Here is a 16,559-nt window from a genome sequence, read left to right as displayed (position 1 = left end):
CATAGGGCAGTTGTGAGGGTTAAATAAATTACTTATTGATAGAAATCCCCCCTCTCCCTACTTCTGTATCACTTGTTAACATCTCATCTACAGAACACATTTTGGAAATGGCTGGTCATGAAAATTGCTCTTGGCTTTAAGAGCAGTGCCTAGTTAAAATGCCTTGAACAGTAGGGTTATTTTTCTCACGTAACAGAGAATCTGGAGGTGGACATTATTGGTGTTGGCTCAGTGCCTCTGGATTAGAATCTTAGTGATCTTGTTAACCTTCCCTCAAAGCCTCAAGATGGCTCCAGCAGCTCCAAGCATCACATACACAACTGCACTCAGGGGCAGGGAGCAAGGGCAGTCTGGGTAACAGATTTTTCCTCCAGTGCCTCTCAAGGAGAGAAAGATCTTCCCCAGAAACTCTCCCAGATGTATTGTGTCTTGCTGGCTAGAAATTACTTACTGGGCCAATTCTAGGTGAAAGAAAGGCTGAGAAAGTGAGCCTTAGGCTATTTCCAATCTCGGTAAGGAGAGAAGGGGGTTGGGAATGGTTTCGGTTGGCCACTTACCACCTGCCACCCTGCTTGAGGGACATACAGGTTGTTCTCATCTTAGGAAGAGGAAAACTAAGCCATGGAAAGGGTTGAAATCTCCAGGCTCTAACTCCCATTCACAAGAATTCATTCAACAAATACTCACTGAGCACCTGCCCCTTGCCTGCACTGGGCCAGGCTGTGCTGATGTGGAGGTGAACAAACTAGGCTTGGGCCCTGTCCTCTCGAACAGTCTGGAACCCAGTGGCCACCTTGTGGCTGCATTTATAAGCTGTTTATTTATTGCACATCCACCATATGTCAAGTGTCGTACTGTCCACCTTACACGTCAGTCAGTTACTACAATAATCTTGAGTGTCCAGCCCCATTTTGCAGATGAGCAACAGGGTCAGAGGGCTTGTGAAACTTGCCCAAAGTTAATAGGCTGTGGAGTCAGATTTGATTCTCTACCTGACTCCAAAAAACCCCCAGAACATTCTGAACCTTAAAAAACCCACAGTGACAGACTGTCGTAAAGACATATCACTAATCAGCACTGTTTGCTGTTCTTAAATTACATTGTCATTATAGGATGCTTAACTAGATAATTTTCAGAATGGCTTTTAAGATTCCTGTGATTCTTTCAAGCTCACTTTAGGCTGTGTGTGTATGTGTGTGTGTTTAAAAGCCTGATTGAAATTATAAAGTTATTTCCTTAGTGATTTTTGCCATAAAAAAAAAATAAATAAATAAATAACTTGCTGAGCCAGCAGTACCCTGGGATAACGTTATCTTTTCTTACAGCGGATTATTAGCCCACTCCTTCGTGCCCTCATCCATTTCAAACTTTCATTTATACCTGTGCTCGCATCTTGGAAGAAAAGGCAGAACAAACCCCACTTCCAGCATGAGATCAGCACTTTGCTAATTGTGGGTCCCCACGTTGATTCTTTTGAGAATGTTCCAGGCCTGCATTATTTATGGTGCTGTGTGGGCTGCCTCATCTTCATTCTTGGATGATTCATTTTGGAGCAGCAAGAGAAGTAACTCCCTGAGATTTAAAATTTATTCTCCAACCTTTTAAAATAGTGACAAAAACTTGGATTCATTCTAGATTTGGCCAAGAGCCTGAGCCACAACTCTTGGTGTCATTGACCACTGATCACCCTGTAAAGACTACCCTGGGATGTGAGTGTAGACAGCGCACTCCAAACAACGAGGCAGGGGATGGTTTAGGTTGTACCAAGTTCTTACAGCCACCGTGCAGAGGCTCTCTGCAGACCAAATAATGGAGGGATGTGAAGGCGGTCGCTTTGTTTTCCAATACTAGCATATGCTAGTCTGCAGTCCGTTAGGCAGGAGAGAAAGACTAGTTAGTTCTGTGAGGTAGACCAGATGGCTTAACTTGTCTTTTCCTGTCCCCTCGACCAGGTTTCCGTTGTTCACTGCGGTGTACCAGATCTGCTACGAAGGCAGGCCCGTTCAAGAGATGTTGTCTTGTCTCCAGAGCCATCCAGAGCATATATAAAGTGAATCTTGCAACCTGTCAGGGAAAGGCCTGCCGTTCCGATCAGTCATTTGGATTCAGATGGAAACCGGGACTTGGCAACAAGATGTTTGCTTGACCGTAATCCCATCATGGATGTGTATGAATTTTTACAGGTTCATTTTTGAATTGCGAAATGAAGTTCATTAGCTAAGATGTTACTGGGCAACATCTAGACGCACATATATGAACGTGTGAGTGTGTGTTCCTTTTTCATTCTGTGGATGTTTCTATGAACCAAAATTAAAGGCCCTTTTTAAAAATCACTTTTGAAATTTTCCCACTGTGGTAGTTTATCAGATTGGAACTATCGCAGCTAAAAGTTTTGGATCTAATTCCTATGTATTCCAGTGAAGGAATTTTTTTTTCTCTCATTCTCTTGAGGTTAAAATTTAACCAACATTAACATGGTAAAGTGGATAAGTGAGTGAGTTCAAAGATCAACATACTGTAACTTTTAAACACTATCTCAAAGCCAACATAATGAACTACTTCGATTGTGGGTTGATCTTTTTTTTTTAACAATTACTTATTTTTAATTAGGTAATCCACTCATAGATTTTCCTCTCACTGCAGTTTTCTGCATTTTTAGCCTCTTTTCTCTTCATTAGCTACCAGAATGTGCTTTCATAAAGGCTCAGCAGTGGCAGAAGACAGAAAACTCATCTGGGATTTTTCTGCTGTGACTGACACATTCTTCTGATTAATGACACTTGTATGATGCTTTTTGTCAGGTCGTACTTTTGTGCAAATATTTCCTTTAAGCCTCACAGATCCCCTGAAAGGGGGCTGCTGTTATTCCTCTTTTTAAGGTGCAGTCACTGTGCCTTGTCGCCCGGTGAGTAGGGGCACAGCCAGAGGCTCTCAGACATCACTGAGCTGGTTTGAACTCCTGCTAATTGGTTGCAGCAAATGCCATTTGCAGCCTTTCTTGAGGCTGTCGGCGGGCTTCCTGCAGCTAAGGCTTGCGTGGGTCCTTGTCTAGAAGGATATCACCCAGTGTGGCCCTCAGTCCATCAGCTTCACTTGGAGTCTCTTAGAAATGCAGGTTCCCGGGTCCCACCCCAGACCTCTCAAGTGGGGGTATTGTGTCTCTGCTTTGACATGCCTTCCATGTGTTTCAATGCTCGCTACTGTTTGAGAACCACTACTGTAGAAAATTTATTTTAGATTGGCATTTCTCAAATCATGTTCCATAGGAAACGAGTGTCCCGGGATCCAGTGCTGGTTCCGGTGTTCCCTGGCAAGGTCCAGTGAGTTTGGGAAAAGCTGCACCTGTACACCTCTCCGGAAGGGGTAGAATGTGTGTTAGTGGAACCTGTTTATTTCACCCAGCAAGTCCCAGACAGATTATGGAGGTTTTTTTTTTTTTTTTTTTTTTTGGCAAGGAAACTTGCCAAAGTTTCCAGGCTGAGGTAACCTTAGGACGGCTCAAGTATACCCTTCACTCTCTGCAAGAAATGAGGATGAATGACTACCTGTGGTGTTGTTCATTCTGAACCTTTACAGTTCAGGTCTGCCATAGATCTTTGACATAGCTTTAAGGTGACACTATGAGGTACAGCCAAGTGGATGTCAACCTCGCTGAAACGCACATTGTGTGGACTAAGTGCTTTTAATTATAGAATTAGAATGGGAATTACTGTATCTTTGTAAATGTGATTGGTTTCAGGATAGCATTGCAGTTACCTTACATAGTACTTGATAAGTGTTTAAGGGAATGTATGAATGTCTTACATATTCATGGATTTTCAGTCACTTTGAGATTTTGACCTTTTTTATTTTCCAGCTTGGGACTTTTTCCCTTCTATACCCAAAATGATTATAGAACAGATTTTGTGGGAATTTTAAAAACTCCTATACACAGAAGTATATGAAAGCACACAAAATGCTACAAGTTTCATTGATTTTAGGGCCACTGTTAAGTCAATCCATTTTTGCTTGTCTCATAATTAATATTTTGAAAAGTTTGTACATAGGTAACAAAGTGTTGCTTTTTAAGATACATAAAGGGCTGTAAGCTAATTGTGGTGTCTGTCAAGTAGGATCATCAGATGTGAGGAATTCGGATTTTGTCTTTTGTATATTCTCATCTGCATTCAGCTTCCTACTCTGGGTTTTGTACTTGAGTGTTTTTTCTTTATAAATGCCCTCTTACCACTCTGAGGTCTTCTGACTGTACCTCTTGAACATAATTATAATATTCTGCACATAGGGAAAAAGGTAAATTTTATATAAGTTTGTGCTTTGCTAACTGTAGATATTTATTACTCTACGAGTTATCTATTTTTATAACCACCTGTGGTCCATCATTTATTTTAATTCACCTTTCTTACTAATTATGGTAATAGGGGAGGGAGACATCTAGAAGAGAAGCTTAATTTATACTGTTTCAGCCAAATCTCTGAATGTAAAAACTACACTGTTGCCTTGTATAATCCAACCTACTATAATGTGGAAAAAATATCTGTCTTGAAACCCATCCTAGCAGGTGGAATTGAGTTAAACTCCTTCTGGTTTTTCATTTAACTCTTAGCTATAACATTGGCCCCATGGTATCGGCCCAGGGAGTAGTGAGGTGCCACTGTACAAAGGAATCTTCAGTTTTTCCACTAGCTCTAATCTGAGCCTTTTACCTACATATGTACTATATTTGTTTACAGACTGTAGGTGGATATAATTTAAAAGCTTGATTTAATAAACATTTAATCCCCCAAACCTGTGCTACTGATCCTATTTTTTAAAATCAGCTTATTTAATAGTTTTATTTGTTTAAGAAGCTCTTTTTTTTCCCTCCCTGAATTGTGTTGCATTGACAACAATAAAAAGGCAAATTTTAAAAGAAAGGCTGTATCTCTCATGCACTCCTCAAACACATCTGCTTCCATTTGTCTGTGTTCCTTTCCATTGCTTGCTGATCTTCTTATATAATTGTAAGTGTAGGATGGAGGCCTTCCAGTTGCAGCCATCCAGTGGACCGTGAGAGAAATCCCCAAGAGCCTGAAACAAATGGGGGCTGATGGCCAGAGCAGTAAGGCTTTGAGGTGGCTCTGTGGCTTCAGGGGAGGGTGTGGGCGTGCTCTCCATTATCACCTAGGGGTTTGGGCTGTAAAGCTTATGCTAGAACCTCCGAGGGCTGCACTGTTGGGAAGAAAATGGGCTAAGAAAATACATATGGGCAGAAGCAAGAAAGTTGGACTCCAGGTAGAGAAAAAGGTCTCTGCTGAAAACCTGTGATCATGCCAGCACCACAAACAGGCTTTGGGTTTGAATTTTTATATCCAGGAACCACAAGCCAAAGTTAGCATAAACGTCGGAACTTGGGCCAGTAATGCCGGTAGGTAACTGACAGAAGCAAAAACAAAAACACCTGCAGAAATCACTCTGGATCCAGGCTGCACAGGCTTCCCATAAGTATGCACTTCCTACAAATATTCCCACTGAATATGCACTTTTAAAATTATAAAATAATTGCAAAATAGTTCATTATGAGTGAAAGTCAACAGCTTTTTGGAAACAGAAGAATTAGATGCCTAGATATTTAACTGAGCAAAATGAGAGGTGCTTTGAAGGGTAATTTTAAAAATAGAGACATAAAAGGAGGATTAAAGCATTAAGGTCAAATTACTGTTGGGGGTGAAGGAACAACCAAGGAGACTTGAAAACAAACCTATTAGAACATCTTGAAATGAATATAATTTACATTATGTCTTTGGACAGATTAAAGAGTAGATTTGACAGAGCTGTAGATGGAATTAGCAAACTGGAAAATAGATATGAAGATATTAACAGAAAGCAGAGACAATGTCTCAGAATTTAAAAAGTAAATAGAGGATAGGATAAGAGTCAACATACATCTGAGAGAAGTTCCAGAAGAAAGAAGAGGGAGAGGCAATTTTTGAAAAAATAAAGTCTGAAATTTGTCCAGAGTTTATTGTATGTGATCAATTTTGTTATTCTCCCAAATATATTTCCATTAAAATTTTACCACATAATCTTTATAACTTTTTATGACTACTTGTAAACTTAAGTTGATGGTGAACCTTTTCTTTCTTTTTTATTTTGAGGAAATAAGTTGTATGAGAAAGCTATAAGCATAATCTACTAATTTACTGAAGGTGTGATTGATTTGAGTACCGAAGCAAGCTGCGTCCCCTTTGGTTTGGATGAGTACTGAAGCAAGCTGCGTCCCCTTTGGTTTGGATGAGTACTGAAGCAAGCTGTGTCCCCTTTGGTTTGGATGAGTACTGAAGCAAGCTGTGTCCCCTTTGGTTTGGATGAGTACTGAAGCAAGCTGCATCCCCTTTCGTTTGGGTGGGAGGTGTAGCACTGTGGCAAGGCTTGGGTTCGAGATCATGCTTCATTGCCTTAGTATCCATTTCGTCAAGTCAGCCAAGTCCTCTTTGAAGTCCATTTTCCCCATTGTTTAAGCGGGAATAATATCCATGCAGTCTGGCTCAAAGGATTACTGTGAAGGTCAGTGAAAAGCAGGAAATCTTAACATATAAAAGGAGAAAGATTTATAGCTGCTTATGGCAGAGACAAGGATATATATTAACTAAATTATAAAATTTTTTCTGAGATGCACAAACTACATTTCCCAGCCTCCCCTGCAGTTAGGTGACTGAATTCTGTCCAATGACATAGGGAAGAAAAAAATGCCACTTCCTGGGGTTACGATTCTGTTTGAGTCTTTACTCTTTTCCTGCGTGCTGACTAGATATCAATTTCCAGGATGACCTGGAAACTGTATGTTGGCTCTTAAAGCCTGGATTCCTACATGACTGTGTGGAGAAAGTCCCCCCACCCTCGGTCCACGTTGGACTGTGATAGTTACAAAAATTATTATGCCACTGAGATTTAAGTGTTATTACAGCAGCTGGCATAACTTACCCTAAGATGTTGCTAAAAAGACATTTGAGGAGTTAAGATGAGATGGAACTTAAGAAATATCAAGAGATTTCGGAGAATTTATACATTGGTCCCTATAGCATCCTAGTATCTATTTTGGCATCACTTGTTTGGACACAGGAGGCTGTGTTGGAATGTGAGTGGGTACACTGTGGTTATGTCTGTTCCTCTCCTCCCAGGACTAACTAGCTAAGTCCAGACTTTGTATATGTAATTGTCCCTCTTCCAGAATTAATGCCGTCAAGGTCCAGGATTTATAACGTGTGCATATATATATATATATATATATATATTTTTTTTTTTTTTTTTTTTTTGGTCATGCCACGTGGCTTGGTGGGATCTTAGTTCCCGACCAGGGGTTGAACCCAGGCCCTGGCAATGAAAGCTCTGAGTCCTAACCACTGGACTGCCAGGGACCTCCCTAACATGTGCTTCTTTAACACTGGAGTGTCCTTAAGTTGTCTTCCTCATTTCAAAAGCTTTTAATTAGAAATGTCATTAGATTTTCGATAAGCCTTACATGCCAGCTGCCAACTCAAAATCTCGTCTAGGGCTTCCCGGGTGGCGAAGTGGTTAAGAATCTGCCTGCCAATGCAGGAGTCACAGGTCCGAGCCCTGGTCCGGGAAGATCCCACATGCCGTGGAGCAACTAAGCCCATGCACCACAACTACTGAGCCTGCGCTCTAGAGCCCGCAAGCCACAACTACTGAAGCCCATGTGCGTAGAGCCCGGGCTCTGCAACAAGAGAAGCCACGGCAATGAGAAGCCTACGTACAACCAAGAGTAGCCCCTGCTCACCACAACTAGGGAAAGCTCACATACAGCAACAAAGACCCAATGCAGCCAAAAATAAATAAATAAAATTTTAAAAATAATAAAAAATAAAAACCTTGTCTAGCTGAAGCCAAAAGGAGTGACTCTTCAGCTCCGCTTCAAAAACTAAGGAATGAAACATCTCTGAATTTTACACATTGAGTAAAATTGAGCCATTGGAAAAGTACCTTCATCACTGAACTTGTAATTTGTCAAGTTGGTGTTATTCAACTTGTTGCAAATGGAAATGCAATGCTTTTATGCTTTGATAGAAGTGTTATTTGTGATTCTTTTTTGTTATAGCTCTTATTTAAAATAATCTTTGAATGGGAAACAGTCACTTGATTCCAAAATAAAGCCCATTTGCCCACTGCCCAAGTAGCCACTGTTACTAGTTTCTAATATGCTCTCCTAGAATTTCGTTTTACATAAGCAAATATATACTTAATCCCTTTCCCATTTTTCTACACAAAATAGAGCTTACTATACACCTTGCTTTTTTTTCAGTTAACATTATATCTTGACCATCTTTTATATCAGTGGTTTGTTTTAAGCAACTTTTTAAGAACTCTTTATTTTGAAATAATTATAGATTCACAGGAAGTTGCAAAGATAGTACAGAAAACTCTCAGGGCCACCCAGTTTCCCTGAATATATCAACACCTAGTTTTTAAAATTGTAAGTTAAAATAATAGTGGTAAAGCACTTTTAGCTTTGCTACTCTGGTTCTTCGTATATATGAATTTATTTAATTCTCAAAATTTATCATCCCATATACAGATGGGAAAACTAAGGCACAAAGAGGCTAAAGAACTTACCTAACAGAGTTAGTAATTGATAAAGCCAGGATTCGAACTCAGACAGGTTGCCTTCAGAGTTTGGGTTCTTATATTTTAGGTTATGTCACCTCCTTTGAGTAATGGCCGTTCATGGTAAAACAAAATCAGACAGTGACTGGAAAGGTCAAAGGTGCAGTCACAATTCTTCCTGAAAACTTGTATACATACACAGTGTTCACGCATGTATTAGATATTAAGACATAGTACTGTTCTTCAAAAAATCTACAAACAGGACTGTGGCACAGTGGCTAAGAATCCACCTGCTGATGCAGGGGACACGGGTTTGAGGCCTGGTCTGGGAAGATCCCACGTGCCACAGAGCAACTAAGCCTGTGTGCCACAACTGCTGAGCCTGCGCTATAGAGCCTGCAAGCCACAACTACTGAAGCCCGTGTGCCCAGAGCCTGTGTTCTACAACAAGAGAAGCCACCGCAATGAGAAGCCCGAGCACCGCAACAAAGGGTAGCCCCTGCTCGTCACAACTAGAGAAAGCCCACGCGCAGCAACGGAGACCCAACGTAGCCAAAAATAAATTTATAAAAAAACAAACAAACAGGAATGGATAAAGAAGCTGTGGTACATATATGCAATGGAATATTACTCAGCCATAAAAAGGAACGGAACTGTGCCACTTGTAGAGACGTGGATGGACCTAGAGACTGTCATACAGAGGGAAGTAAGAAAGAGAAAAACCAATGTCATATAATATCGCTTATATGTGGAATCTAGAAAAATGGTACAGATGAACTTATTTGCAAAGCAGAAATAGAGACACAGATGTAGAGAACAAACGTATGGATACCAAGGCGGTGAAGGGAGGGTGGGATGAACTGGGAGATTGGAATTGACATATATACACTACTATGTATAAAACTGATAACTAATGAGGGCCTACTGTATAGCACAGGGAACTCTACTCAGTGCTCTGTCGTGACCTAAATGGGAAGGAAATCCAAAAAAGGGGATATATGTATATGTATAGCTGATTCCCTTTGCTGTACAGCAGAAACTAACACAACATTGTAAAGCAACTATACTCCAATGAATATTAATTTAAAAAAAAACAAAAAAAACAATACTGTTCTAAAACTTTCTTTTATAGTCTTAATATTGGAAAATATGGATCTCCCACATCCTTTAAATATCTGCATATGTTTAATTATATGACTGTTCCATAATTTATTACAGATGAATACTTAGGTTGTTTTCTCTAATTTGGTAATTGCTTCAGTAAACATCCTTGCACATGTATCTCTGTTCACTTAGGTAAGTAAATCTAGAGGATAAAGTACTAGAAGTGGAATTGCTGGCACAAAGTTATGTGTTTTGTATTTTAACAAACTGCCAAATTAACGTTCAGAAGGATGGCTGCAATTTACACTTCTGACCTCATTTTCTTTTCCTGATTACTTCTATAACCTCTACTAGGGATACCTTTATAACAGAGATCTAAATCGAACCAATAAATCCGAGAAATACACAATTTTGTATTTATCAAGAATTCAGGGGAATTCCCTGGCAGTCCGGTGGTTAGGACTCGGTGCTTCTATTGCCGGGGGCTCAGGTTCAATCCCTAGTCAGGAATTGAGATCCCGCAAGCTGCACGGTGTGGCCAAAAAAGAAAAAAAAAAAAAAAGAATTTAGAAGTCTCTCCTACCAGTTTTACCATAAAAAGTAAAATTTTGTTATTCAAAACTACAATTTTGTTAAAAAAGCCATCTGACCAACAGCTGTAAGAGCTGGTGGTGCTGAAGGTTTATATAGGCACAGAATATGTCATGTAAGTGAGCTGTTTACGAGGAATGTTGAAATAAGAAACGTTAATTAAAAATTTAAAACATCACAAATTCACTGTTTAAGTAAAACCCCAGAATGCTCTTTCTTGTATCAATAAAAAGCAAGCTGAAAAAAAAAAAAAAAAAAAAAAAAAAAAGCAAGCTGAAATGGGTTAAGATGCTTGTCAGGAAATTCCCGGTTCCAGTGAACGATGACCCTCCTGTCCACTAGAGGTCACTCTTTGGAAATGACTTTTCCTCCATGCAGTCGGCAGCCTGCAAAAAATAGCGTCATTGTTCCTGTGGCTTTTTGGTCAAGTGGCGAGAAGGTCACGCATTTCTTATGAGCTGAGTGGAGTTTGTGCTGGGCAATTGTCCAGTATCTAGGTTTCGTTTTGACTTTGTAACCCAGAACCGTAAGTTTTGATGTTTTGCTTTGACTCTGTCCTGTATCCACTTAAACATCGGACTGGATTTCGTTGCTTCTGGATTTCTTTCCCTTCCTTGATTTTGGACTCCCACTCATGTCTGTCTTTGTTAAATATCTGTCTTCTTCTCCCTCTTATTCTGACACTGACATTCTGGCAAAAGCAAAAATATCTGCTTCCTTTTTATTCTCAGGAAAGACTCCAGGAACATATTTGGGGAAATACTTCTAAAGGATGGCCCTTCCTTCCACGCTTTAAAGAAGTTTCAGCCAGGACGGTGGTATGCAGTGAAGAAAAAAACCTCTTCGCATCCCAATCTTCTCCCTGGTTTGCCTATTCGTTATCTTTGGAGATAGTGTGATATCCATTTAGAGGCTATTTTATCAGGAAGTGAATGAAATTTACGCTTCAAGACTCTTACTTGTACTTATCCCTTCTACAGCCTTGTACCTAACTTTGTTTTCTTAAATTTTTTTTTTTTTTTTTTTTTTTGGCTGCATTGTGTGGCTTGTGGGATCTTAGTTCCCCAACCAGGAATCGAACCTAGGTCCTCGGCATCGAAAGCACAGAGTCCTAATCACTGTGACTGCCTGGGAATTCCCTGTATTCTTTTTCTTAAAAAGAAAGCACCAAGTTCTAAAAGCTTCTGGCCCCTTACATTGAGTCCACATCTAGTTTCAAGACTTTGGAGTCAGGTGGGGATTCAAGTTCTGGCCTGGTGGGACTTTGGGCAAATTACTTAACCTCTCTGGGCTTCAATTTCCTTGTCTGTAGATAGTGTCAGGTTTCTTGAGGAGTCAGGACATGTATAAGTTGCTTCTTACAGTTCCCAGAACACATTAGGGAAGTTCAAGATGGAAAGAACCTGGGGAGAAAAAGACAAATCCGTACTTGGTTTGAATCGCTTGGGGTCTTCTGCAGGGAGACGTCCAGGAGACAAGAGAACATTGTGGACCACAGATCAAAAGCGGATGAGCGTCAGAGGTGTTGGGTGAGGCCGCTATGAGGTCGGATTCTCCTGAGGGAGGTCTATGAGGTGTGGAGGGGAGGGGATCTAGAGCCCAGGAACCACTAAATAAGACTGAGGTGCCCAGGGCAAGGCCTGGACAGAGTCCACGTTTCATTTTGTTTCATTTCAATCATGGCCCCAATTCCTCAGCCCTCCCTGAATCCACCTTGGCCATGAGACTTTACAGATGGAGTCTTATTTCCCTGCCCTTGCAGATAGGGCTTGGAGTGTGACTGGCTTGGCCAAGGCAACGGGGTGGAGGTGATGGAGGGTCAGGTCCAAGTCACATACGTATTTGCCAACTTGACTTTCTCCTGTACCTTTGCTCTCTTTAGACTACTTCTAGGAGATAATATGAATCATATTTTAAATATTTTACTACATACAGTAGCTCAAATTCATTTATTCTTTTTTTTTAAATTATACATTTATTTATTTATTTATTTATTTATTTTTGGCTGTGTTGGGTCTTCGTTTCTGTGCGAGGGCTTTCTCTAGTTGCGGCAAGCGGGGGCCACTCTTCATCGGGGCGCGCGGGCCTCTCACTATCGTGGCCTCTCTTGTTGCGGAGCACAGGCTCCAGACACGCAGGCTCAGTAGTTGTGGCTCACGGGCCTAGTTGCTCCGCGGCATGTGGGATCTTCCCAGACCAGGGCTCAAACCCGTGTGCCCTGCATTGGCAGGCAGATTCTCAACCACTGCGCCACCGGGGAAGCCCCATTTATTCTCAAACTCTAATTTTTCATTATGTGAATAAATCCCAATATAGTTTATCCATTTCCCTATGGATGGCATATAAGTTGTTGATATTTTTTACTAATACAGAAAATAATGGAAGAATATTCCTGTGCATGCCTCCTGTATACATGGGTGAGACTTTCTCACATGTGTATACCAGCAAGTCATGGAATAGGCACACTTTAGATGTACTCAAATATTGCTAAATTGCTTTCCAAAGATTTTGGACCAGACTACTCTTCCCACCAGCAATACATGAGAATACATTTAGCATAGCTTAGTGTCATCATCCTAATTTTTGCACTTCTTTTTCCAATCTGATGGGTCTGAATTGATATCTGGTTGATATACTAATATTTATTTCCCTGACTTCCAAAGAAGTGGAGCCTCTTTCCATGTGTATATTGACCCCTCTGGTTTTCTCTTTTGTGAATTGTCTGTGCACATCCTCTGTCTCTTTTCCTGTTGGGTTGTTTGCCTTTTTTTTTTTTAATAGACTTGCTCCTACAAGGCTTTACATAATCTTTGTATTTTATATTATATATTCTATATAATATTAAAGATAGGGCTTCCCTGGTGGCGCAGTGGTTGAGAATCCACCTGCCAATGCAGGGGACACGCGTTCGAGCCCTGGTCTGGGAAGATCCCACATGCTGCGGAGCAACTGGGCCCGTGAGCCACAACTACTGAGCCTGCGCGTCTGGAGCCTGTGCCCCGCAACAAGAGAGGCCGCGATAGTGAGAGGCCCGCGCACCGCGATGAAGAGTGGCCCCCGCTTGCCGCAACTAGAGAAAGCCCTCGCACAGAAACGAAGACCCAACACAGCCAAAAATAAATAAATAAATAAATTTATTTTTTTAAAAAAATTAAAGGTAGTATATAAAGAACATAATGTATATCATATATAATACATAAAAATATTATACATTCTTTATATGTTTGGTTGCTTATATGCACTGCAAAGATCTTTCAGTATTTTTTTTAAAGTAAATTTATTTATTTATTTATTTATTTTTGGCCGCATTAGGTTTTCGTTGCTGCGTGCAGGCTTTCTCTAGTTGTGGCGAGCGGGGGCTACTCTTCCTTGTGGTGCGCGGGCTCCTTCTCATTGCGGTGGCTTCTCTTGCTGCGGAGCACCGGCTTTAGGCGCACATACGGGCTCAGTAGTTGTGGCTCACGGGCTCCAGAGCGCAGGCTCAGTAGTTGTGGGGCACAGGCTTAGTTGCTCCGCGGCATGTGGGATCTTCCCAGACCAAGGCTCGAACCCGTGTCTCCTGCATTGCAGGCGGATTCTTAACCACTGTGACACCAGGGAAGCCATTTCAGTAATTTTTTAACAGCTTTATTGAAAGATAATTCACATGTCATACAACTCACCCATTTAAAGTGTAAAATTCAATGGTTTTTTAGTACAGTCAATTATAGAATATTTCATGAATATTTAGAATATTTTCATGACCTCCTAAAGAAGCCCCCTGCCCTTTAGCTAGCTCTCCTTTCCCCCCATCCCTCCAGCCCTAAGCAAAAACTAATTTGCTTTCTATCTCTATAAATGTGCTAATTCTGGACATTTCATGTAAATGCAATATTTAATATGTGATCTTTTGTGACTGACTTCTTTCAGTTAGCATAGTTGTTTCTTTTGGGGTTTTTTTTTCCACACCACAGGCTTGTGGGATCCTAGTTCCCCAAACTGGGATCAAACCCAGGCCCCTTGTAGTGGAAGCATGGAGTCCTAACTACTGGACCGCCAGGGAATTCCCAGCGTAATATTTTCAAGGTTTATCCATGTAGTATGTAACAAGATTTCATTCCTTTTAATGACCAAATAATATTCCAGTGTAGGGATGTACCACATTTAGTTTGCTGATTCATCAGTTGAAGTAATGTTTACTGAAAAATGTGACCAAAATTAAAAATTGTTCTGATTTCTGCCCATCTGATCTGATTGCTTACCCCTGTCTTCCTCCCACACATGATAAGAAAAGTTTTTTTGACCAAAATGATACAAAGGTTTATCCCTGGCTTTGAATTGTACTTTATTGATAAGAAACCTTAATCCAATGCCCATAATTAAAGAGGTAGCTCTAGAGGCTCTTGGCATCCTAAGTGTAGCCCTGGATCAAGCACCCCCATCCCCTGAGCTTGTTAGAAACACAGGCTCTCAGCCTTCCCCAGACCTGTTGGGATTAAACTCCGGTTTAAGGAAATCCCCAGGTGAGATGTATGCCCATTAAAGTTAGAAAAGCTCTGCTCTACGCTACTGTTTCTTACCCTGCATCCATATTGAAACCACCTGGAAGGCTCTGCAAACAACGATTTTCAGAGATTCGGATTCACTGGTCTTGAGCGGGTCCCAGATTTCCTGCGTGACTCCACTGACCTGCTGGCCTGAGAAGCTCTTGATAGAGATGTCTTTTAGGAGCAATCTCAACTTTTTCCTGTAAACCACTTTAATGTAGGAATACTTATTCTACATGTCTTAAGAGTTTGCAGTTCTGTTTAGCAAAACTGACTGGACGGCTCTCAGGAAGGGACCCGCATGTCCCTTTTCTAAGGAATTGGAGTGTGATGGCCAGTTTCACCTTCCGCTCTCTGACCTCCCATCTTAGTGGGCGTTCAAAGCTCTGCTGACGAAGATGGTCTGTGTTTCTCAAAAAACACAGCTGAAGCCCCTGCGCAGGGCATGCTGCCAGGATGTGCTGGTTTTTCTTGGTCCATTTTCAGCATGCAGTGTCCAAACTTGCTCTGCGAGGAACGGCTACTGCTTGAAGCAGTGTTTACCCCAAACTGACTTCTTTCCTGCTCCTGCCAACAGATTAAATACAATAGGAACAAACATCTTGGGTAGACACCAGGATTTGTCTCTTTTTAAATAAACCCAATCCTGATCTTATCTTTGCTAAGGAAGCTCTGGCAGCAACAAGCTGTCAAATCTATTTCCCTGACTTCTTCTCATCTCTCCGAGGATTTCCTTCCATGTGCTGGCTTCCTCTGTGCCCTGATGATGTGCACTGTTGTGTTGTTATGATCTCATGGCTATGATGACCAGCTCACGGTTCCAGGTGGGCAGTACAACTCCACTTTGCATGCTGGTAGAAAGTTTCACCCCTTTACCGGGTGTTGTCTACCTCTCCCTGTCAGAGTCCTGCCCTACATCTGTCTCAGTGTCACAGCCATGCCCCAGCGCTGAGGCTGAGGCCACTTTCCCGAGTTAAAGGAAACAGGAGGGAGGGGGCAGGAAGATATGTCTGTTCTGTGCATCCTGCCATTATCTAACTCACAGATACATGTGTGAGGTCCTCTTTTTTTTTTTAATTGAAGTATAGTTGATTTACAATGTTGTGTTAATTTCTGCTGTACAGCAAAGTGGTTCAGTTATACATGTTTATACATTCTTTTTTTTAAATATTCTTTTCCATTATGGTTTATCCCAGGATACTGAATATAGTTCCCTGTGCTATACAGTAGGACCCTGTTGTTTATCATTCTATATGTAATAGTTTGCCTCTGCTCACCCCAGCCTCCCCCTCCATCCCTCCCGCAACCCCCTCCCCCTTGGCAACCACCAGTCTGTTCTCTGTGTCCGTGAGTCTGTATCTGTTTCATAGATAAGTTCATTTGTGTCCTATTTTGGATTCCACATATAAGTGATATCATATGATATTTGTCTTTCTCTTATTGACTTACTTCACTTAGTATTTATGATCATGCCTATGTCCATCCACGTTGCTGCCAATGGCATTATTTCACTCTTTCTTATGGCTGAGTAGTATTCCATTGTATATATGTACCACATCTTGTGTGAGGTCGAACTTTCTGTTACATTATTTGCAGCCACCTCAGAGCTTGGGCCAATTTGACTTATTGGAAGGAGTGACTACACAAGAATCAAAGACCCTGAGGTTCCTGAAATGCACACCCAGCAGGGCACTCACGGGTGTTGGATGGCTTCTTGGGTTCTCTCCAGGGGTAGCT

At 41.2% G+C, this 16,559-nt stretch overlaps 1 protein-coding gene across 2 annotated transcripts in view; it reads left to right on the top strand.

Annotated features, from left to right (window-relative positions):
• The window catches only part of GPD1L (glycerol-3-phosphate dehydrogenase 1 like), a 56,415-nt gene extending 54,082 nt beyond the window's left edge, over positions 1-2,333 (top strand). For both annotated transcript variants that reach the window (XM_057555399.1, XM_057555398.1), the window contains one exon: positions 1,953-2,333. In XM_057555399.1, the coding sequence (XP_057411382.1) occupies positions 1,953-2,049 (97 nt within the window). In that variant the 3' untranslated portion in view covers positions 2,050-2,333. The remainder of the gene's footprint in view (positions 1-1,952) is intronic.
• Positions 2,334-16,559: the final 14,226 nt, after the last annotated feature.

The sequence above is a fragment of the Balaenoptera acutorostrata genome, chromosome 10 (assembly GCF_949987535.1).
Source record: "Balaenoptera acutorostrata chromosome 10, mBalAcu1.1, whole genome shotgun sequence".
NCBI classification, from domain to species: Eukaryota; Metazoa; Chordata; class Mammalia; order Artiodactyla; family Balaenopteridae; genus Balaenoptera; species Balaenoptera acutorostrata.
Note: the sequence above shows the minus strand (reverse complement) of the source record. Positions and strands in the feature narration are given on the sequence as shown.